The sequence below is a fragment of the Enhydra lutris genome, unplaced genomic scaffold, assembly GCF_002288905.1.
Source record: "Enhydra lutris kenyoni isolate GAN:26980312 unplaced genomic scaffold, ASM228890v2 scaffoldscaffold18, whole genome shotgun sequence".
NCBI classification, from domain to species: Eukaryota; Metazoa; Chordata; class Mammalia; order Carnivora; family Mustelidae; genus Enhydra; species Enhydra lutris.
The window spans coordinates 13019105-13041723 of record NW_019154102.1 but is presented as its reverse complement, the minus strand read 5'-3'; the positions used below and the strand labels follow the sequence as shown (position 1 = coordinate 13041723).

Genomic DNA, 22619 nt, shown 5'->3' with positions numbered 1-22619 from the left:
TCGTGTGTGTTTGTATAGAAGAGAAAGTGTGTATATAAAGTGAAAGGGGGGCCATGAAAGTTGTATGAATGGTAAAAATTTTTCTTCAGATTTTGTAAGCCTGGTCCGGTTTTAGAACTCCTCGGGGCTTTTGGTCCACATTATTGTCTCCAAAAGCCTTCCTGAAAAGGTATTCCATCCATATGTATTACACATACAATGTAGTAGTTTCTTTGTGCTCCAAATTCAGCTTGGAGCTTTAAGCTTCATTTTATTCTAAAACGCATGTGTAGAAAGCAGCTGCTTTTGGAGGAAAGTATACAAGTAAGGTTGAGCTCAACTGTGAACATATCAGAAGCTCAAGTCTTGTAGCCATTAGAAAGATGGGCATTTAATTTTGTCACATCACTTAGCTGCTACTGCTGTTTAAATCTTTGTTCTTTTTAACATAACTCACAACATCTAAAAGTATGAGGATAAACAGAGACCAGTGTTCTTCTAGGCTTATAACTAAGAAGTAACAGTAATTTTTATCATGAGGAATGTATTGGTGGTAGGGTACCTACCTGGCTGGTTCAATTGGAAGAGTATGTGAGTCTTGATCTCACAGACATGAGCTCAAGCCCCATGTTGGGTATAGATTCCTTTAAAAAAAAAAAAAAAAAAAAAGACTTTAAAAGTATATATATATATTGGTGGTGGTGCTGCTACTGCTTTTAGTAATGTTTCACATTATTGAGATTTAATGATTTGTTTTAAATTTGATTAAATAAAATGTAGACTTAGGAAAGAGTTTTCTATTTATCAAGGCAAAATAAGCTTTACCAAAAGTAAGAGTTATGTCTACTTATAGGACAGATCAGTTACATAAAGATAATTGCAAACTGACATTTTTCATTGTTACAGATAAGGAAGTGGAGGCTTAGAACTTAAAGTCAGCAAAAAACCTTTTTTCTAAAGGTGTATCTTTGCACTTCTAGTTCTAGTGGATTTTTCATATGCCACCTCTTTGGGGGTTTATTATGAGTAAAAAGAAAAAAGCGGTCATGGAAAACATGTTTTTAGTGATGGATATCTTGGTTGTCCAGTTAAGTTTTCTAGTTACTGCTCTAGAGTGTCAGCTACAAACTTACTTACTTTACAAGAGACTAGAAGATAGTAGGTTTTGTAAAAGCACCTGTTATGGTACCTCATATGGTAAACTCATACTGTTTAAAGGGTATCTTAGAAAGTATAACGAAGAAGATTAAGCATATGGTGCAAACTCATTGTTTTAAAATACAGTATGGTTTCTTAATTTTTTTTCAATTTCATAGAGTATGTGCTAAAAATGGCAGCTATAGAAATTATGCTAATTAAACATTAAAACTCAGAGGAAGCTAATTTTTTTAAGGATTATATTAATTTTGGAGGGGAAGAGATTGTTAGAGTGGTGCCTTTTAATCTATATCTGGAGCTTATGTCCATATGGGCAGTATAGAAGGATATTTAACACTGTAACATTAGAACTGTCTTCTTCTAAGTATTTTTCTATTTTTACCCAAGTTAGGCAGCCAGCGGGGGAAAAATACATTGAAGAGTTGGGTGTTTTCTCCAGTGCTGTGTTAAGTGACTTGAACTCTTAATCTATTGCTTAGCAACTAAAATACTTTCACCATTCAGTAAGTAACACAGGGAGATACCAAATTTTCTCCTTCTTTAGTTTCCTTTTGTGTATTTTTTTAACCCCTCCTGGAGTTCTAAGTTAATAAAAGAATATTGTGTAAGGATTGTGGGGCTAGGACAAAATAGAGACTAAGATCCAAATTCTAGAAGTGACTTCATAGAGTAAAAGGACACCTAAAAGGAAATGACATGATTTATGCAGTGTTAATGATAATAGTGAGGTGAGTATTCACTTCTGTGTACAATTGGCATCATTTCAAAACCTCTAATAGAGTATTGTGACCAAGTAACTTTTACTAGGCATGGATCTTTGATATACCTCATGTTCTTGGTATTTGTCACCATTTTATGTGCAAGTATAGCAAGTGAGAAACGAATAGATCTAGTTAGATATTCTTTGGGAGAGAATCAAAACATTGATCAGTGGGACTCCTGGGTGGCTCAGTGGGTTAGAGCCTCTGCCTTAGGCTCATGTCCTGATCTCAGGGTCCTGGGATGGAGCCCCACATTGGGCTCTCTGCTCAGCGGGGAGTCTGCTTCCTCCTCTCTCTGCCTGCCTCTCTACCTGCTTGTGGTCTCTCTCTGTCAAATAAATAAAATCTTTTAAAAAAATAAAAGTTAAAAAAAAAAACCACAACATTGATCAAGTGTGCTTTGGCCCTGGATAACTCAGATCATTATTATTTCTGCTTTTTGTCATTATATAGCATAATTACAACTCCTTAAAACTGTTAGTTCCTTAACAAAATCTAATCAAAATATATGTATTTTAAGAGCTTACACTCTAGCTCTAACCCTGTACTTGTAGGTTGGAATCCAGTCAGCTGTTTTTTTTCTTCCAAGTTCTATGGTGATTCTGGTGGTGGTGTCAAGGTGCAAAAGCACTACTTGGCGACGTTAGTCAGTGAAGTGCCTGCCTTCAGCTCAGGTCATGGGATCTAGCCCGCCGTTGGGCTCCCTACTCAGTGAAGAACCTGCTTCTCCCTCTCCCTTCTGCTCTGCCTACTTGTGCTATCTCTCTGTCAGATAAATAAATAAAATGTTTAAAAACAAAACAAAAAACCCATTACTTGGTGGGTGTGTATTTTCGGTTTTCTTCTGAACAATAAGCAGTGTATATTGCTAGTTGGTTGATGGGGAAACCACTATATCTGCTACCTAAGGAAAATAATTCTTAACATCAAAGCCAAAATAAGGAACTTTTTTCTTTGTAAGTTGTATTAAAACCTGAGCTAAAGATTTTGAGGTGTCTGTCAGAGATGGTTCAAATTAGAATGAATGTATCTTTTCCCCCTTTGATGCTTGCTTTATAACCTGTAGAATTAAAGCCTTGATCAAGTTGAATCAGTCTAACAAAGGTAATTGATATACTTGAAAATTGTCAAACTTTCTACTTACATGTGATAGAACTAGGTGGAAAGTAATTAGGGAGGATCCAGTTGAGCTACAAAACTGCCTTTAAAGGTGAAAAGATTAAGCTGTTCTTCAAAAAAATCAATAGAATTAACAGCCTTTGGTAAAATGTGTTCATATCATTAAGCTATAATGGTTAAAATGAAGAGGCTAGATACATAGCGTCAGTATGGCTAGATCTCTAAAATTCAGTTGTCTATTACACCTTACAATAAAGCTAAGGGAAAGTGTCAAATGAAAAGAGCAGATCGTAGTGTTTTTATAGTATACTATTTATATAAAATTTAGTGACCACAGAACTGTATCATCCATGAAATTTATGCATGTGCTGAGAAAATATGGACAGGAAAAGACCCCAAATTCATGAAAGTCATTCTCTCTAAAGAAGGAACAAAGGAAGGAAATGGCACTGGAGAAAAGGTATAAAGATGATTTCCATAAGTTTTAGATCTTTTAATGTTTGAAAGAAAAGTACAAGTAAAGCAAAGTGCTAACATTTGTTCATTGTAGATGTTGGCTATATAGGTTTTTATTATTCCTCGTTTTGCATTTTAAAGATGAAAACAGGGGTGCCTGGGTGGCCCAGTAGGTTAAATGTTTGACTCTTGGTTTCAGCTCAGGTCATGATCTCAGGGGCCTGGGATCAAACCCACTCCCGTCAGCTCCGTGCTCAGTGCAGAGTCTGCTTGAGATTTTCTCCCTCTGCCCATCTCCCTCTCGCTCTCCCTCTCTGCACACTCATGCTTGCTCACTCTCAAATACATGAGCTCTTAAATATTAAGAAAATAGAAGTTTTCTTTCTTTCTTTCTTTTTTTTTTTTTTTAAGATTTTTATTTATTTTGACAAAGATCACAGATAGGCAGGTAAGGGGTAGGGAAGCAGTCCCCCTGCTGAGCAGAGAGCCTGATGCAGGGCTGGATCCCAGGGCGCTAAGAACATGACCTGATCAGAAGGCAGAGGCTTAACCCACTGAGCCAACCAGGTGCCCCAGAAAACAGAAATTTTCAAAATAAGATAGGATTTGATATGAAATTCAGAAGACTTGCAGAGAATGGATAAAAGGTATATTTAAGAGACTTTAAAGGGTTTCAGGGTCTTCATGTTTTATATATATATCTACATGTATTTGGGGTTTGTGGCCTTACTTAGACTCAGTTTTTACCAGTTTTCCCAAGAAAAAAAGTGTACGTATGTGTTATTTTTTTTCTTCATGAAATACATATTTATAGGTGAGGTTTGTTGGAGACATCTTGGTAACTTGTAAAGCAGGGAGTACCATTACATAATTTATTTAAGTATAAATGAATTTTTTTATGTTGCTTTCACTTCATTGTTAAGTGCTAAGAACTTCACAATAGAGAAATTTTTGTTAGTATTGGTTGGGTTTTAAGTTCCATTTTGAGAATGCTAAATAAAGTAGATTGCAAAAAAACTACTCTGTTTCAGAGAGATATATTCCCGATTTAAATTGAAGTTTAAGAGTGGTAATGGATACATTTTTATTTCTGTATGGACTAATTATTTCTTTGAGTGTTTCAGAAAGTTAGTAGAATCACTGTCATATTAGGATTTGTGCCTTGCTCAATATCATTTTAATGAGTGATTAAAAAGAACAAGTGAGCTTAAAACTATTTTCATATAATATTTTAGCAAAGAATGGCTCAAGAAGTACTGACACATTTAAAGGAGCATCCTGATGCGTGGACAAGAGTCGACACAATTTTGGAATTTTCACAGAATATGAACACGAAAGTAAGCAAGTGGTGGTTTTAAAATCCATTATTTCTTCTTTTCTTCCAGTCATAAACTTTGAGGAAGGTATCTCATTTTTAGTATTGCATTTGTTATCTCAAATTATTTAATATTGTTAACTTATTTCAAAATTTAGTCTTAAACATAGAATTAATTCTTGCAAATAGTCCTAAGAATTATGAATGAAGTTTTGTAATTGGGACTAGTATGCAAGGTGGCTTTTTTGCTTGCTTTTTTGTTTTTGTTTTTTTGTTTTTAGAGTATGTATACAGATCTAAGTAGCATAAATTCTGAATGTTACTCAGAGATGAAATATAACATCAGAGGAATTACTTTGGGCAAGTAATCAATATAATAATACAGGCTAGACACCAACACCAAGTTGTGTGGGCAGCATAAAACCCTGCTCCATGGTACCAATGCTTTTAATGGGACAGCACTCAGTTTTTATTTGCAATTGAAAAATGTTATAATTTGGGTCCTTTTTTCCTAGTTTGAACAGAAGGGTTGATCAAAATGTGTTTTGACTGTTTTAGGCTTGATGATTCACACTTCTCTTTAAACTGACTTAAAGTAATAAAATACCATGCATGGCATTCTGTTTAATACACACAAGATTTCCACTTGTTATACATTGTGTTAAAACAGAAAATAGCCATTTTCACATCTGTTTCTGAAATCAGACTGTATTAATTAACAGTTTTAAAATACTAATTAGTTTTGACATCTTGTAAATTTTAGGGCAAAAATACAGTCCAGAACTTCCTCAAAGTGCTAACCTTAAGTAACATAATAGTGTTTGCCTGTTTGCTTGCCTGGTAAATTTTGCTTTTTATACTGACAGACATTACTAATGTTTAAGTTGATTTATCAACAGTATTTTTAAAAACTCAAATTTGTCTTGTGAAAAATGAGATGATTAGAGGAACAGAAAGAAAGCAACAGGTAAAGAATTCTTCAATTTACATAAATTACAAATTATTTGGTGCTAAATTTATGCACTATGACATTTGGCTTTTATGCAATCATTTTTTTTTTCTTTAAAGATGTTAACACTACCTGATATTAATCATAATGTTCCATTATGTTGATTGCTTGTAATAGGAAGAAAAGGGGTGTCTTCCTGTGCAACTGACACAGCTAGGCTTTGACGGCAGGCCTCCACAAGGTCTACCCTTTTGATTCCCTTTAACTGAATTCTGTTCATCAATTGTTTTTGTTTCATGGGCGGTGGGGGGGAAAGGGGAATTCAATGCATAAAATAAGTATTTCTAAGGGCTCAGTAGAAATTTCTACCATAGGGATCATTTCATGCATTTATTTTTTTCATTTAGTCTTTGCTGTTATCTGTCCCTCATCTTCATAACTCAGCAGTGGATTTCTCAAGTCCTGAGATGTAAAGCAGAAATGTGATTAATTCTTTAGAGTGATACTTGGATTATGTATGGATATTTCCAAAATAGTCATTTATCATTGGCCCTTAGATTTGGCTAGCAGTTAAGATTATTTTAGCCAAAAATACTCAATTTCAAAAAATGTGAGTTCTCTTCATATGTGGAATGTTAATGTTTAGGTGAGATTGGGATTTAGAATATTATGATGGCGATCTTTGTATTCCTTTGAGTTAAATTGTGAAAAGCTTTTATTGGGTTTACTACCTCAGTGGGTTGGCAGAAAGAAAAATACGAATTGTATCTTCAGTAAGCTAATGCTACCATTTTACAGTTGGGAGAAGGGAGTAGAGGTTAGCAAGTAAATTTAGGTAACAAAGTATCAAACATAAAGGAAGCAGGGTAATAGCATAAGCTGTAAAACATGGGTTAAATAGGGTGAAATTATCATTGGGATTACTGCTGCTTACTGGTGTATTTATGGTGGATTTTTAGTTTTTTAAAGATTTTTTTAATTGGTTAAGAATTAACAAGAGGATATATTGTAAGAAGTGCATTGTTTTGACTTAGTAACTTTGACAGTGTTATTTCATCTCTATAAAATTAAAAGTTTTTAGGGTAGTATGTTTTCAAAAGTTAATTTAAAATTTCAGTGAATCAGAAACCTTTTTTGCCTGTTTATATTTTTCTGAGACCTAGACCTATAAAGGGATTGTAAATGAGCAGGTTAGAAAGTTTCAGTATTTACTGCTGATTATGAAACCCTTTGATGGTATCAAATTTGTAATTTCAGAATTTTGCTTTGGCCTTGTTTTTATTTTGGAAGTCTTTTTAAGGAATGTTGTGCAAATGTAGGATTTTAGTTGAAATGGCAAATTTTTCTTTAAAAGTATGAAATGTTAAAATGAAAGAAAACAGCAAAAACATTTACTATTTGAGCACAATGTAGTTTGGGACAGTCTATATTGTGCTTTGGATAAAATGAGCATTCACATGATCCCTTTGGTTGAAATACTAATGCTCCTATTTTATTGTGTGATGACTAACCATTTTAAAGATGAACTCTTATTCTCAGCCAAAACTTGCAATCTGAGGTTCTGTGTCTATATATGAATGAATTTACCTTTCAGGTATTATAGCTCATTCTTCCCTACTTCAGATAATTGAAACATACCACAACAGTTTTGTCCCTTTTCTTCCTCCTGTCTATCCACACTAATTGGTCATGGTAATAATTTTGGGTAGTAACTCCTATAGCATTATAAATTGTTGTGAATGTTGTTGACTATTTAGAGTGAGTAATCAGCAGGAGGGACAAAATGGCTTGAAAGTGGTATCTGTATTTATTTTCTTACGTTTTTAGTTAAGACTTTTATATTTAGGAAGGAATACCTGAAAGGTAAAAACAGATTGCAACATGCGTTTGTGTATTTTTGACTGTGCACAAAAGTTTATCTTTAAATTAGTAGAAATAGCAACTGTAAGGGTGGGATTAAAATTTAAAATTAAACCCGTGGGTTGTCTTGCTGCTCCTTAAGTAACACACCAGAGATGTTTATAAACACTTTCTATAGAAAGTATCTGTGACAATACTTTAATACTTGGCCAAGAGCTTACAACTCCTAGAAGATGGTAGGAAGCTTGAGAGCATCCAAGCTGCTAAATTCTTAGGAGCCTGGTCGTGTTAAAGTACGTGAGCCTGTGAGCAGTCATTTATGCTGTGAATTCATATCTGGCTGCTACTTTTCCTTCTACAGATAAGCCCATTTGGCTGCTTAAAGGGCTTTTTATTTGGTTCTTCCTCCTGGTGTGAGCATGTATAAACAGCAGGACATTAAATAGAGTAGTAAACAATAAAATGAGGAAAATGCATGAAAATTCAGTATATGGGTGAATAGATCCTTGTTTAATATATGTAATTAAACTTGGTAGCATAATGTTTTTGAAACTTTAGATGTAAATGTGTGAATGTCTGTCCATTTGTGAATCCTGAAAGTTGCCAGTATTATAACAATATATTCACATGTTTCTATTCTCCAATTTTCAGTATTATGGACTACAAATTTTGGAAAATGTGATAAAAACAAGGTGGAAGATTCTTCCAAGGAACCAGTGTGAAGGTAGGAAAATGTTTCAAAGAATTGTAAATTCAGAATGGAAGTTTTTGGGCATTTTTATTATAGTTGAATATTGGGCAGGGTGGCTGTGGTGTTAAATCTTCAGTAGTTTAATAGTTCTGATGGAGATTACTGCTTTCATCAATTGGCAAGGCAGGTTCTATTTATATTTGGGGGCTGGGGAAGAAAAGGGTTACCCTTTGGGAGAGAGAGGAGACCAGAGGGGTTAAACTGTTCATAGTAAATGCTGTGGTGAAAAAAATACATATCAGCCTGTGGTTAATCAGTACCATTAATGAAGTGAATGAATTTTGAGTATGTGTTCTTATACATGGTTTTAAGTTTGCCAAACAGTAACTGATGAGTAGTAAGTATTGTAGCACATTAAATAGTACATAAACTTAACAGAGCAAAGGAAAAACAAAGTTTTAAAAATCAAAGATTGGGGTGTCTGGGTAGCTCAGTTAAGTGTCCAACTCTTAATCTCCACTCAGGTCTTCATCTTAGGATTGTGAATTCAAGTCTTGTGTTGGCATAGGGCATGGAGCCTACTTAAAATTTTTTAAAAATCACAAAGCTGGGTTTTTAACCCACTGAGCCTGGGTGGCTCAGTGGGTTAAAGCCTCTACCTTCGGCTCAGATCATGATCCCAGGGTCCTGGGATCGAGCCCCGCATCGGTCTCTCTGCTCAGCGGGGAGCCTGCTTCCTCCTCTCTCTCTGTCTGCCTCTCTGCCTACTTGTGATCTCTGTCTGTCAAATAAATAAATAAAATCTTTAAAAAAAAAAATCACAAAGCTTTACCTTTGGGAATTCTGGGCCTGCTTTAGAAGAAATTAGCTTCTAAATTAGGGAAAGAAGAGAAAAGAAAATGAAGATGTGATGATGCCTGTTAATTGATATTTAACTTTTGCCCTTACACTGTCTCAGTAAAGGTAGTCCTAGTTTAAGAAACTTGGAGCAAGCTTAGTCTCTTGGAGTATATTGATACAATTACTTCCAGTTTTCCTATAACTGCCTCTGTGACCTGCATTATATCACTAACTTGTTTAATCTCTGAAAAATACATAAATATAAGCCTGGACGTTATAATGGGGAGTATGCTACTACTGGTGGCATTTTTTTTTTTCTATTATGTCTTCATTCTTTGTTGATCGTGAATAAGCTATTTCACTTGAAATACTCATGTCATTTTTATGGTGGGAGAGTGACCTGGATTTACACATCTAGTCTTTTCTCTAGAAAGCTGGTGTCTTTTTAGCATGTTCAGAGGTGAATAAGACCGTTTTTAATGGCAGTATCCTTACTGTACCATAAACCACAGGGTAAGAATGACAGTAAGGGGATGGGGGTCGGGGGGTGGGGTGGGGAATAGTGCCTCCATAAAAGGTTCCTATTGAAATGTGTTACTTGGGGTTGAAACCATTTTAGGTGGATGATGATGTGTGACCTCGGAAGGTAATGAGTACAGTTTGGTTGTGTGGCCCCAATAGATCTCCATACTTCATCACTGCTCTCTAAGAGGGAACCTAGGTGTGGTTCTTGTTCTTCGGCTGCTATTGATTAAGCTCCTCTTCTGTTTCTGTACACTATACCCTTGCCTGTTACCCCATAAGGATTGTACTAGATGATCCTTCAACATTTTTTTCCAGCTTTAAAATTAAACAATTAGAAATGATACTGGTTTATCAAAATCACAGTTCTGTTTGTTACTGAAAAAATTAAGTCTCCCTGAGGATTTGGCATTTTTAGTTTTCTATGTGAACGGGAGTAGTATGTTTGGGTTTTTATCCTGAAGTCACAGTAGCTCCCGTATCAAATGTACACATACTCCAGGGTCCATAAGACTGTTTACTTGAAAAAATCTATCATGTTTGAAAAAAACTGGAGAGAAGAGTGCTGATTATTCTGCCTGACTTAAAAGAGAGGTCTGTTTTATTCATGTGTTCCATTCTGTGTTGGTGAGACACTTCTTTGTTTCTCTGCAAACAGTACAGTTGGCCCCTGAACAGCGTAGGGGTTAGGGTAATACCACCACCACCACCACCACCACCACCCCCTCATGCAGTTGAAAATCCATGTATAACTTTTGACTCCCCAAAACATAACTACTAGTAGCCTACTGTTGACTGCATGCCTCACCAGTAACAAAGTTGAGGAACACCTATTTTGTATATATTATATATTACATACTGTATTCTTAATGTAACATTTCTAGGTAAAAGAATGTTACTAAGAAGATCGAAGAGAATATATATTTGCAGTACTGTACCGTGTATATATATTTTTTAACGCACATATGAGTGGACCCGTCCTTTTCAAGCTCATGTTACTCAAAGATCAACTGTATCTGTAAAGAAGATGTATCAGAATCACCTTTCCCTGGGTTTTTCTCTTCAAGACTAGTAATAAGTACCTGAAGTTAACTCTACTGCTCACATAATGGTTGCCATTATTTGGAGGAAAAAGTATGATAAAACCTTTAGAATCTTTCACATGCTTATTAGGGGAACGTGTAAGGGGCACCTGGGTGGCTCAGTCGGTTAAGTGTCTGACTCTTGATTTTAGCTTAGGTCTTGATATTGGGGTCATGGGACAGAGTGCAGCATTGGACTCCACACTCAGTGTGAAGTCTGCTTGTCCCTCTCCCACTGCCCCCCACCCTGCATGCACGCTCTTTTGCTTTACCCCCCCAAATAAACAAAATCTTTTTTAAAAAGAACATGTAAATCTCCCAGAGAATGTTTGTGAACTCTAGATAGACAACAGCAGCAATGCACGATGCATTTAGTGATTTGTTTTTAAGGTAAAACATCAGAAAATAAATTCAGTGCTTTATTAATTTATTATTCTATAATTATTTTCAACGTTATCAATCCTGAGAGGCTTTTCCTGTCTTAAGATTTTGTGTCTCACAAAATAAACTTAGATTTTTGAATGTTACTTTTCCATCATCTTTAAGTAAGTTAAGTATTAGGAATAAATTTGTATAACCCACATGTATGTATGTGTATGTTTTTGTCTGTAACTTTTATAAATCTTCTGAAACTGTTGTCTCCACTTGTTAGGTATTCCTTGTCCAGCTTAGCATATATATTTATTTATCTGGTACATACATTATGTACCTGCTTTGTACAAAGCACTAGAAGGTATTAAGACTATGTAAAGACATTCCTATATCAAAGTGTTGCAGGTGGGAAGATACACATGAATGTAGAGAAAAAGTTAAATTATGTAAATACAATGAGTGCCACTCTTGCTAAAAGAGGGGAATGATCATCATCAGGTAGCGCCCTTTATTTTTTTATTTATTTATTTTCTTATTAACATACAATGTATTATTAGCCCCAGGGGTACAGGTCTGTAAATTGCCAGGTTTACACACTTCGCAGCACTCACCATAGCAAGGGTTACACCCTTTAAACAAGTTTCTTCATGCCAATGGCAGTGCTTAGATGTGTTTTAAAGGAAGAATAGGTTTGACTGCACAGAAAACAAGGCAAAATAACTTGAATTTTTTAATCTGCTTTCAGGTTTTTGTCCATAAATATATGTTAATTTTCTTTCTTTTTAAGGATAATGGAATTTTCAGTTTAACCCTTTTGTCTAAAGCACTTTGCCAGGAAAATCCCTGACAATTCTAGATGATGTTAGATGTCTCTTGCTATATTTCCTTGGTGTATATCCTGTTTCAGTGGGTCACAAATGAATAAAATTTCAAAAAGAAAATACACAGCAGATAATAATTAGCCAAGTAAAAGTTTCAAAAACATGAAATTAGAAGATTTTAATTTTTAAAACAGGAGATACAGTTTCATAATAGAGCATTTTGACAGTTTAGACTTAATACAAAATGTAGTGAATTTCTCTGGTTTTTATTATTTTGCTTTAGTCCAGAAAAGTATTTCTGGTGTGCCCTCCTCCCCTTTCCCCTATTCCCTAAATATAAGTTTAATGATGTTAGGGATCCAAGAATGATAATTGCTTTTTTTTTTTTTTTTAAATTAAGATTTTATTCAATTTTTTCATTTGTTTAGTTGAGAAAGAGCAAGCATGTATAGGATGGGGGAAGGTGGGAAGGGCAGAGGGAGAGGGAAAAGCAGGTTCAAGCTGAGCAGGGAGCCCAAAGCAGTGTTCCATCCCAGGAGCTGATCCAGGAGTGACCTAAGCCTAAGGCAGTTACTTAACTGACTGAGTTACCCAGGCAACCCTGTTGATCGCATTCTTATGCTTGGTATATAATTATGCAATGAACAAATTATTTTTGTTAGTGTTTCCCCCAGTCTACTTCATCCCTCTACCTCAAGGGCCTACTGAGTTCCCAACATTTTTGCTCATACATATATGTAAATTATTTGTGTATATATAATATCTTCAAAGTTTTGAAGTGAACATTTGCATAGTGAGTTATTAGGTCAGAGACTCAATTTTTCACTGAAGAAAAATAGAGAAGTTTTATTTTAACTAAAAAAAATTTTAAGTATAGTTGAAAAAGTATAGTTGACACACTGTTTTATTAGTTTCAGGTGTACAACATAACGCCATGCTCAGCTACCATTTGTTACCATACAGTGCTATTATAATATCATTGGCTGTGTTTTCTGTGCTGTACTTTTTGTCTCTGTGATTTACTCATTCTGTACTGGAATCCTGTACATTCTAGTCCCCTTCATCCCTTTTGACCATCCCCGTAAACCTCTCCCCTCTAGTAGTAACAACTAGTTTTCTCTGTATTTAGGGATCTGTTTCGCCTTTGTTTTTGTTTTTTAGATTCCACATAGAAGTGGTATTTTGTCTTTTTCTGCCTAACTTTATTCACTTAGCATTTTTTCTGCCTAACTTTATTCACTTCAAGAGCTCTTTCTTTTTGTGGCTGGGTACTATGCCAGTGTGTGTATGGGCGCATGCATTCCCCCACATCTTCTTTACCGGTTCATCCGTTGATGGTGATGCTTAGGTTGCTTCCATATCTTGGCTATTATAAACAATACTGCAATAAACATAGGGGTGACGTACCTGGGTGGCTCAGTCATTAGCCATCTGCCTTTGGCTTAGATCATGATTCCAGGGTCCTGGGATCCAGCCCTGCATTGGGCTCCCTGCTCAGCAGGAAGCCTGCCTCTTCTCCCACTCTGACTGCTTCTGTTTCCTCTCTCACTGTCTCTCTCTCTCTCTCTCTCTCTCTCTGTCAAGTAAATAAATAGTCTTTTTTTTAAAAAGTAAGTAAATAAACATAGGGGTGCATGAATTCGTGTTTTCATTTTATTTGGGTAAATACCCAGTGGTGAAATAATTGAATCATATTGTAGTTGTATTTGTAATTTTTTGAGGAACTTCCATACTGTTTTCTACAGTGGCTGCACCAGTTTGCGTTCCTACCAACAATGCACTAGGGTTCCTTTTTTTCCCATATCCTCACCAACACTTGTTATTTCTTGTTTTTTTGATTCTAGCCATTCTGACAGATGTAAGATGATCTCTCATTGTGGTTTTGGTCTGCATTTCCCTGATGATTCGTGATGTTGAGTATGTTTTTGTTTTTTTTTTTAATAGATTTTTTTTTTTAAGATTTTATTTATTTATTTGACAGAGAGACAGTAAGTAAGCACAACAAGGGGGAATGGCAGGCGTGGGAGAAGCAGCTCCTGCAGAGCAAGGAGCCTGGTGTGGGTGTGGGGTGGATGTGGAGCTCGATTCCAGGACCCTGGGATCATGACTTGAGCTGAAGGCAGACACTTGAACCAGCTGAGCCACCCAGGTGCCCCATGTTGAGTATCTTTTCATGTGTCTATTAGCCATCTGTATGTCTTCTTTGGAAAATATCTAAAGTCCCCTGCCCATTTTTTATCAGATTTGGGGGGGTGATGTTGAGCTGTGTAAGTTTTTCATGCATTTTTTATATTAAACCCTTACTGGATGTATTGTTTGCAAATGTCTTTTCCCATTCAGTAGGTTGCCTTGGTTTTTTTTATGTTTTTCTTTGCTATGCAGAAGCCTTTTGTTTTGGAGTAGTCCCAGTAGTTTATTTTTGCTTTTGTTTCTTTTGCCTGAGAAGACATATCTAGAAAATGTTGCTAATGCCAAGGTCTGAGAGATTACCTATGTTTTCTTCTAGAAGTTTTACAGATTCAAGTCTCACACTTAGGTTTTCAGTTTATTTTGAGTTTGTCTGATGTAAGAAAGTGGTCCAACTTCATTCTGCATGTAGCTGTCCAGTGTTCCCAGCACCATTTATTGAGGAGATTGTGTATTTTCCCATTGTATATTCTTTTTAAGGTTTTATTTATTTATTTGACAGACAGAGATCACAAGCAGGCAGAGAGGCAGGCAGAGAGAGTGGGGATGGTGGTGGGGTGGGGGGGAAGCAGGCTCCCTACTGAGCAGAGAGCAGATCCCAGGACCCTGGGATCATGACCTGAGCTGAAGGCAGAGGCTTTAACCCACTGAACCATCCAGGCGCCCCTCCTACTATATATTCTTTTCCTCTTTTGTCATACATAAATTGACCAAATAAGCATAGGTTTATTTCTGGGCTCTCTCTTCTGTTCCATTGATCTGTGCTGAAGGGGAAATTTTAATTACGTGATACAGAATAATTTCCAAATAGGGACTAACGGTTGCTGGTTACTAAATGATTAATGGTATACCAGGACTGTCTGTGATGTTGATTCTCTGTCTTGGCTGCACATCAGCCTTCATTATCCAGGTAATCCTCCTCCCTTTTTAAAAATTTTTGATTAGCAAATTCAAATGATAAAGGAGGGGGAAGCCCCCTTTAACCCTCCCTGAAAAATTTATTTGTATAAAGGTAGCATTTTATTTTGTTTTTTAAACCAAAAATGATTTAATCTGTTAGGGTATATGGCTTACAGGTCATTTCATTTCATGAGCTAGATGAGAACTTGCTGATACTGAAAAGGGGAGCGGTGAATTTATGAGTAGTCCGAGGTGATAAAATCATAATTGGGCATTTTGGAAGTTTGGGTGCTTAAAGATACTTGGGCAGTTAAAGTTTGAATTACGCATGTCTCAGTTTTAATTTGGAAAGTTGATAAAACAGTCGATTACCCATAAGGTTTTACTCAGTGCCTTGTTAGTATGACCTTGCATAAGATAGTTTCTCTGAATCTTGACTGCCTTCCAACCTTACTGGGATATGGTAGAAGAGGTAATGTTTACAAAGCTTCGCACACTTCTAAGTGCTAAGTATGAATAAACACAGCATGCATGTTTCCAGTCTTTTTCCACAAAAATACCTTCATTTTGACAAATAATGATGTCTTAGTCTCAGATCGCCTTGAAGTTTCTGCAGTGGCTTCCTAACTGGGGTCCTTAATACTTACTTTTGTCTGTACCTTATAATCACCACAAATGATTTAGCGTGGTATTTTTTGTTCTTTTTTAGACAAGGGGATTTAATGCAAGGAATTGACAGGTTTGGTAAGGCCAAGAGAGGGCCGTTCAGGTAACCTAGATGTTAGTAAACACAGGAAGCAGCTACTAAGCTTGGGGTTGGGGGAACAGAAGGAAAGATAAGATTGCCAGAACCTGGAAGCTGTTTAACTATACAGTTTGATAACTTTTGACTTAAGCATATACGCATGAAGCCAATATAATCAATATCTTCACTTTTGTGTTTGCCTTCTCTTTTACCCTTCCTCCCCCAACCCCCCTCCCCCCAGTCTTTCTGTCACTCATTTGATTAGCTAGAGTAGAATGGCTGGATCATCTGGTAAGCGTGTGTTCAGCTGCCAAACTATTTTCTAAAATGGTTGTGTTGTTTCACATTCTTAGTAGCAATATAGTTGACCTATGAACTGTATGAGGGGTTAGGGGAACTGACCCTTGTAATCACAAATCCACGTATTGACTCCCCCCAAATTTAATCATTAATTACTGATGACTGGAAGCCTCGCCAGTAATAGTCGATGAACACACATTATTGTATGTTATATGGCTTTTACACTATATCCTTAAAGTAAGCTAGACAAGAGAAAATGTTCAGAAAATCAAGGAAATAACATTTACAGTACTGTACTGTGTTTATTAAAAGAAATCCACAAATAAGTGTGCCTGTGCTGTTGAGACCTGTGTTGTTCAAGGGTCAGCTGTAATCATTGAATCTTTAGTAAAGTGAAGGTGGTTTTGTGATGAAGCATACATAGCGATATTTATCATTTTAAGTTCAGTGTCAAGTAAGTACGTTCACAGTATAGTACAACCATTATCACTATCTCCAAAATATTTTCATCATCCCAAATTGAAATTGTACCTACTAAATATTAACTCTTGCATTTTACTGACTCCCAGGCTCTGTTAACCACTATTACACACTTTCTGTCTCTATGAGTTTGCCAATTCTAAGTAACAGATGTGAGTGTGATTTGTTTTTGTTTTTGTTTTTTTTTAAAGATTTTGTTTATTTGAGTGAGAGAGAGCAACAGAGAACATGAGCAGGGAGGAGAGGGAGAAGCAGATCCCCACTGAGCAGGAAGCATGATGCAGGGCACCATCCTAGGACCTTGGGATCATGACCTTAGCCAAAGGCAGATGCTTAACTGACTGAGCCACCCAGGTGACCCATGCAGGTTCTTTCTTAGAATAGCAGTATTTGGGTTTTGTCTGGTTAATCTCACTTAGCATATGTTTCCAGGGTTTATCTATGTTACAGTCTTCAACAGTATCTGGATTTCATTATGGTAAATGCCTGGGTATTCCATTGTCACCACATTTTGTTGACTGATTTATCTGTTTGTAGATAATGATGCTATAAATCCTATATGCTTTTTTTATACTTGTTTGGTATCTGAGGCCATAACCCTTTCAGGAGTGATGTGTGGGGGCAGCTAGGTGGCTCAGTTAGTTAAGCATCTGCCAGGGTCCTGGGATCAAGCCCTGTGTTGGGCTCGCTACAAGGAAGGGAGCCTGCTTTTCCCTCTACCCTGCTGCTTGTGCATGCATGCTTTCCCTCTCCCTCCCTCTCTCAAATAAAAATCTTTAAAAAAAAAAAAAAAAGAGTAATCAATAATGTTCTTACAGCTCATTCCTAAAATTATTAAACATGTAGATAATAAATTACAGTGTGGTCCTAGCCTATTTGTATGAGTCCTAGTTTAAGCCTGCTTTTGAATTGATTTTAGCTATTTGTCTCTCATTTTGCTGTTTGTTCTCTCAAGTATTTCATTGAATAAGGAGTAGGAACCATGCTCTGGATTCATCTGGACCAGTGTCTGTCTTTTTGTTGATCACTATTGACAACAGTATTTTTGGTGGTTTAAATGGACAGATACTGTAGTAAACATTTGGCAGGGGAAAGAACCTTACCTTCAGTTAAAATGGCTTTGATGGAGGAATGTACCAAATTTGCGTTTTGAGAGGTTAGGGGGTAAACAAATATTTAAAGTTGAATGGGAGGGCCCCTTGGCTGGCTCAGTCAATAGAGCATTTGACACTTGATCTCAGGATTGTGAGTTTGAAGCCCACAGTGTAGAGATGACTAAAAAATAAAACTATAAGGGGCACTTGGGTGTTTCAGTTGTGTGCCTGCCTTCGGCCCAGGTCATGATGTCAGGGTCCTGGTATCAAGCCCTGCATCGGGCTCCTTGCTCCTGGGGAGCCTGCTTCTCCCTCTCCCAATCCCCCTACTTGCGTTCCCTATCTCGCTGTCAAAGAAGTAAAATATCTAAAAAACACATCTTTTAAAAAAAAAAGTAGAATTGGATACTTCTGAGTATTGCGCAGTAGTTGGAACTGGAGTGAACTCAGCTTGGTAGCTTTACTTTCATAATAGTGTGCTAAGACTTTTCATTTTCTTTAATGTATGAAAATCAGCTACTGTGAAAGAGGAATCGGAATGTATAACTTTTTTGTTCGACATATTTTATAATTCGTCTAGGAATGCAATTTTAGTAGGTGGAATCATGTATTTGTTTGAAGTTGTTTTATGGCACTCTATCACTGACCATATAAGATGGTAAGGTACAACTTATTTAAATTTTGAGAAGTAGGGCTTTTGGGACACCTGGGTGGCTCAGTTGGTTAAGTGTCTGACTTTTTTTTTTTTTATTTAAGATTTTATTTATTTATTTGACAGAGATCACAAGTAGGCAGAGAGGCAGGCAGAGAGAGAGAGGAAGAGAAGCAGGCCTCCTGCTGAGCAGAGAGCCCTATTCGGAATTCGATCCCAGGACCCCTGGGATCATGACCTGAGCCGAAAGCAGTGGCTTTCACCCACTTAGCCACCCAGGTGCCCCAAGTGTCTGACTCTTGATTTCAGCTCCACTCATGATCTCTGCGTCGTGGGATCGACCCCATGTGGGGCATTGGGCTCCACACAGCATGGAGTCTGTCTGTCCCTCTCCCTCTGCTCTTCCTCCTTTTATATCTCTAAAATAAATAAAACTTCATTTAATAAAATCTTTTTATTTATTTATTTATTTTATGTAGGACTTTTGCTTCCATGGGAATATGGCCTTGTCAGTAAGTTGTAGTCAGTAAGTGGTCATTTTTTAAAGGATTTTAGTGAGGGGTGCCCGGTGGCTCAGGTGGTTGAATCCGGCTCTTGATCTCAGAGTGGTGAGTTCAAACGCCACACTGGGCTCCATGCTAGGGGTGGAGCCTATTTAAAGTGGGGGGAAGCCATTTATAAAGAGTTTTAGTGAATCCTTTATAAAAATCAGGTTTGGTAATGCATTTCTTTTACCGTTATCATTAAGGACCACTTTTTAAAAGATGTTCCTAGGGGGATAAGGTTACTAAAGGTTGTGTAAATAACTTGGAAGATGATGTGTAACTTCTAAGACAGGATAGGATTTGTTTTATTTATTCATTTATTTGGGACTTAGTTATTTGACACAGAGAGAGCTCACAAGTAGGCAGGGGAGGGGGAAGCAGGCTCTCTGCTGAGCCGGGGTCAGTGAGGAGGGGAGTCCTGGTCAGGGCGCCGTCCCATGGCCATGAGCTCATGGCCTGAGCCGAAATCAAGAGTCAGATGCTCAGCCAACTGAGCCACCCAGGTGACCCATGCTGGTCTCTTTTTTACATAGCACTTTGCAGTAATTTGAAGGTTAATTTAAACTTTTGAGGTGAATTTTTGTTCAGATTGAGAAGAATAGGATGAAGGGCTATAGATAAAAGATACTGCGGTGCCTGGGTGGCTCAGTTGGAGCGGACTTAGGAAAGAAGTTACAGTACCTAATGAAATAACCTTTGTTTTTTGTGGGGTTTTTTTTTTTTTTTTTTAAGATTTTATTCATTTATTTGACAGACAGAGATCTCAAGTAGGCAGAGAGGCAGGCAGAGAGAGAGGAGGAAGCAGGCTCTCCGCGGAGCAGAAAGCCCGATGTGGGGCTCAATCCCAGGACCCTGGGATCATGACTGGGCCAAAGGCAGAGGCTTTAACCCACTGAGCCACCCAGGAGCCCCAATGAAATAACCTTTGTACCTAGAAGTAGGAGATTCTAGACAGACACTTTATATGCAGCCGTACTTGATCAGAAAAGTGTTGTTCCTTGGAGCACTTGGGTGGCTCAGTCAGTTAAGCATCTGTCTTGGGCTCAGGTCAGAGTCCTGGAATCAGCCTGGTATCAAACTTCTGTTGAGCAGGGAGCCTGCTTCTCCTTTTCCATGCCACTCCCCCTGCTTTTATACATTTCTCTCTGTCAAGTAAATATATAAAATCTTTTAAATAAAGAAGGAAAAGGTGTTCCAGTGTTCTGAAGGGATTGAAATATGATCATTGTAGAGTGACATGAAATTAAGATTCTGTTGTCTGTGGGAAACTTCCAGTTTTTTGGTTTTGTTTTTTTTTTTTTCCACTTTTTCCATTTTTATCTTTTACCCCTTACTCCACCTGCAGGTGAACTTCAGAAGCCTCTGAAAAGAGGGAGAAGATACTTAATTGGTTTAATTGGTAACAGGAGAGTTGAGGGATCTGTTTGATCCTATTTTCCTGTTCTCTGAGGCTGAAAAAAGCCTCCAAATATATATGTTCCAACTAGAGGCAGCAATAGTAGTTTTAGACATTTTCCTCATTTCCTTATTACAGATTAGAAGAAAATTATTAGATCTCTCATTGTATGGTATTGTCACTCATTTAATCTGAGAAGGCAATATTTTTTTTCCTGTTTTAGGCTCTGTGTTTTCTGTGTTAAGAGGTTTTGGAGGGATGCCTATTACTCTCTAGTTTTTTAGAGCTGTCATTTCCTCAATTTTTTAACAGAGGCCTTAGTGATAGTAATTTCTGTGTAAAGAACAGAAGGGCTAGCAATAGTAGAATTATGTTTTGGTTAAATATTCTGGATATTGAGAACATGAGGGATTGTTTTGTGGGTTACCCTAAATAATTGGTATATAATTTAGCTTGTTTTTTAAAATTGATGCATGGTTGTCAGAAGCACTCTTTTTAAAATAAATTTGATCTCCTGAGTGTTTCCCCTTTTTTTACTGCCTTATTCAAACCAGACCTGATTGTGTGTCCACAAAGGCTCTTTTGTTATTTTGAAATAACTTTAGACTGTAAAATACTGCCCAAAAAATACAGAATGCAACTAACACCTTTTACCTTATTTTAATATTAACAACTTCTATAACCGTAATTAAATTATCAAAGCCATAAAATAAACATTGGCCAGTACTGTTAACTGTGGGCATTCAGATTTCAGAAGTTTCCTCTCTAATATCCTTTTTCTGTTCTAAGTTTAGTTAGTTGGGTCTTTTTAGTTTCCTAATCTGTGATAGTTCTTAATCTCTGCTTGATAGGTCTTTGACACTTTTGATGAGTTCTGGTCATTTTGTAAAGTGTTTCAATTTAGGATTGTCTGGTTTCTCATGATTAGGCTGAGGATCCTTGTTTTTTGGCAAGATACCACAATAATGTGGTATCCTCAGTCCACCAAAACATAGGGCACAAGATCAGTACATTTAATTACTCATTTGTTATTAATGTTTATTAGTGGGTTATGGTGGTTCCTGCTTCTTTACTAATAATAAAACTATGGGTTTGGTTTTTTTTCCCTCAAATGATCTTGGGGAGGTAATTTGAGACTACACTCTTGTTTTTCTTCAGAAAGGATTGCCCATTGTTTTTAACGTTCATTGGTGGGTCTTGTTTGCAACATTTAGTATTGTGGACTAACTTTTAAAAATGTAAATGACATAGTTTACTTTAGATGGTATGTAACAGTTACATTTTGGCACCTGGCCTTTTTTAGTGTCTCTTAAACTATGAATATTGATACCACTTGACCCTACATTTTCAGTTGATAAATAACCCTTATTGTGTGACGTTATCGTGCTAATAAAGTTTTTCCACACTAAGGAAATTATTTTCATAATTAGTGTTTTTAAAAAGTGTTCAGTTAATTGGAATATGAAAGCAAATGGGCAGTTTTGCCATAATTAATACATACTACTTGAAATGCAAATGAATAGGAATAAATAGAATACTTCAGCCCATGAAGATTATTAAGGTAGCTTTACACTCAAATCAGTATTTTATTGCCTTCATGTTGGCTATATTTCCTGTTTATTATTACGGGTACATTTCTTTTTAAGATTTTATTTATTTATTTATTTATTTATTTATTTATTTATTTGACAGGCAGAGAGGCAGGCAGAGAGAGAGAGCGGGAAGCAGGTTCCCTGCTGAGCAGAGAGCCCGATGCGGGGCTCAATCCCAGGACCCTGGGATCATGACCTGAGCCGAAGGCAGAGACTTTAACCCACTGAGCCACCCATGCGCCCCACGGGTACAGTTCTTAGCAAATCCCTTCTCCATGAAAGCTTGAGCCCAGAGTTCCAGATTTGTTAGATAAGGCTTGGAAAACATAGTTCCAGAAAGTCTTAACTGTATTTCCAGAGGTTGGATAGCTCTGAAAGAAGATCTTCATAGATGATTTGGTAGCAAAGCCTAAATTAAACAAATGTGAGAGTAGTCTTTGTGGTAGGAAGTAATAATTTGTTTATTTAGGGATCCTATTTCTCAAATCCTTTAGGCATGTCAATGTAGGTGTACCATATAACTTCAAAAACTTAAGGGGACCAGAGTGCCCGGGTGGCTCAGTTGGTTAAGCATCGGGCTCTTACTATAAAAGATTTACTCATTTATGAGAGAAAGCGCCCCTACACGCACACATGAGTGGAAGGGGCAGAGGGAAAGGGAGAGAGAATCTTAGGCAGACTTCTGCTCTGAACCTGGAGCTTCACTCGGACATGGAGCTTGCTTAAGATCTCTCTCCGGGTCACCTGGGTGGCTCAGTCATTAAGCGTCTGCCTTTGACTCAGGTCATGATCCCGGGGTCCTG

At 37.0% G+C, this 22619-nt stretch overlaps 1 protein-coding gene across 1 annotated transcript in view; it reads left to right on the top strand.

The window, feature by feature from the left end:
• LOC111147983 (exportin 1) overlaps positions 1-22619 on the top strand; it is a 47600-nt gene that overhangs the window by 5257 nt on the left and 19724 nt on the right. The window contains exons 3-4 of the mRNA XM_022504320.1: positions 4709-4810; positions 8249-8321. Of these exons, the coding sequence (XP_022360028.1) occupies positions 4709-4810; positions 8249-8321 (175 nt within the window). The remainder of the gene's footprint in view (positions 1-4708; positions 4811-8248; positions 8322-22619) is intronic.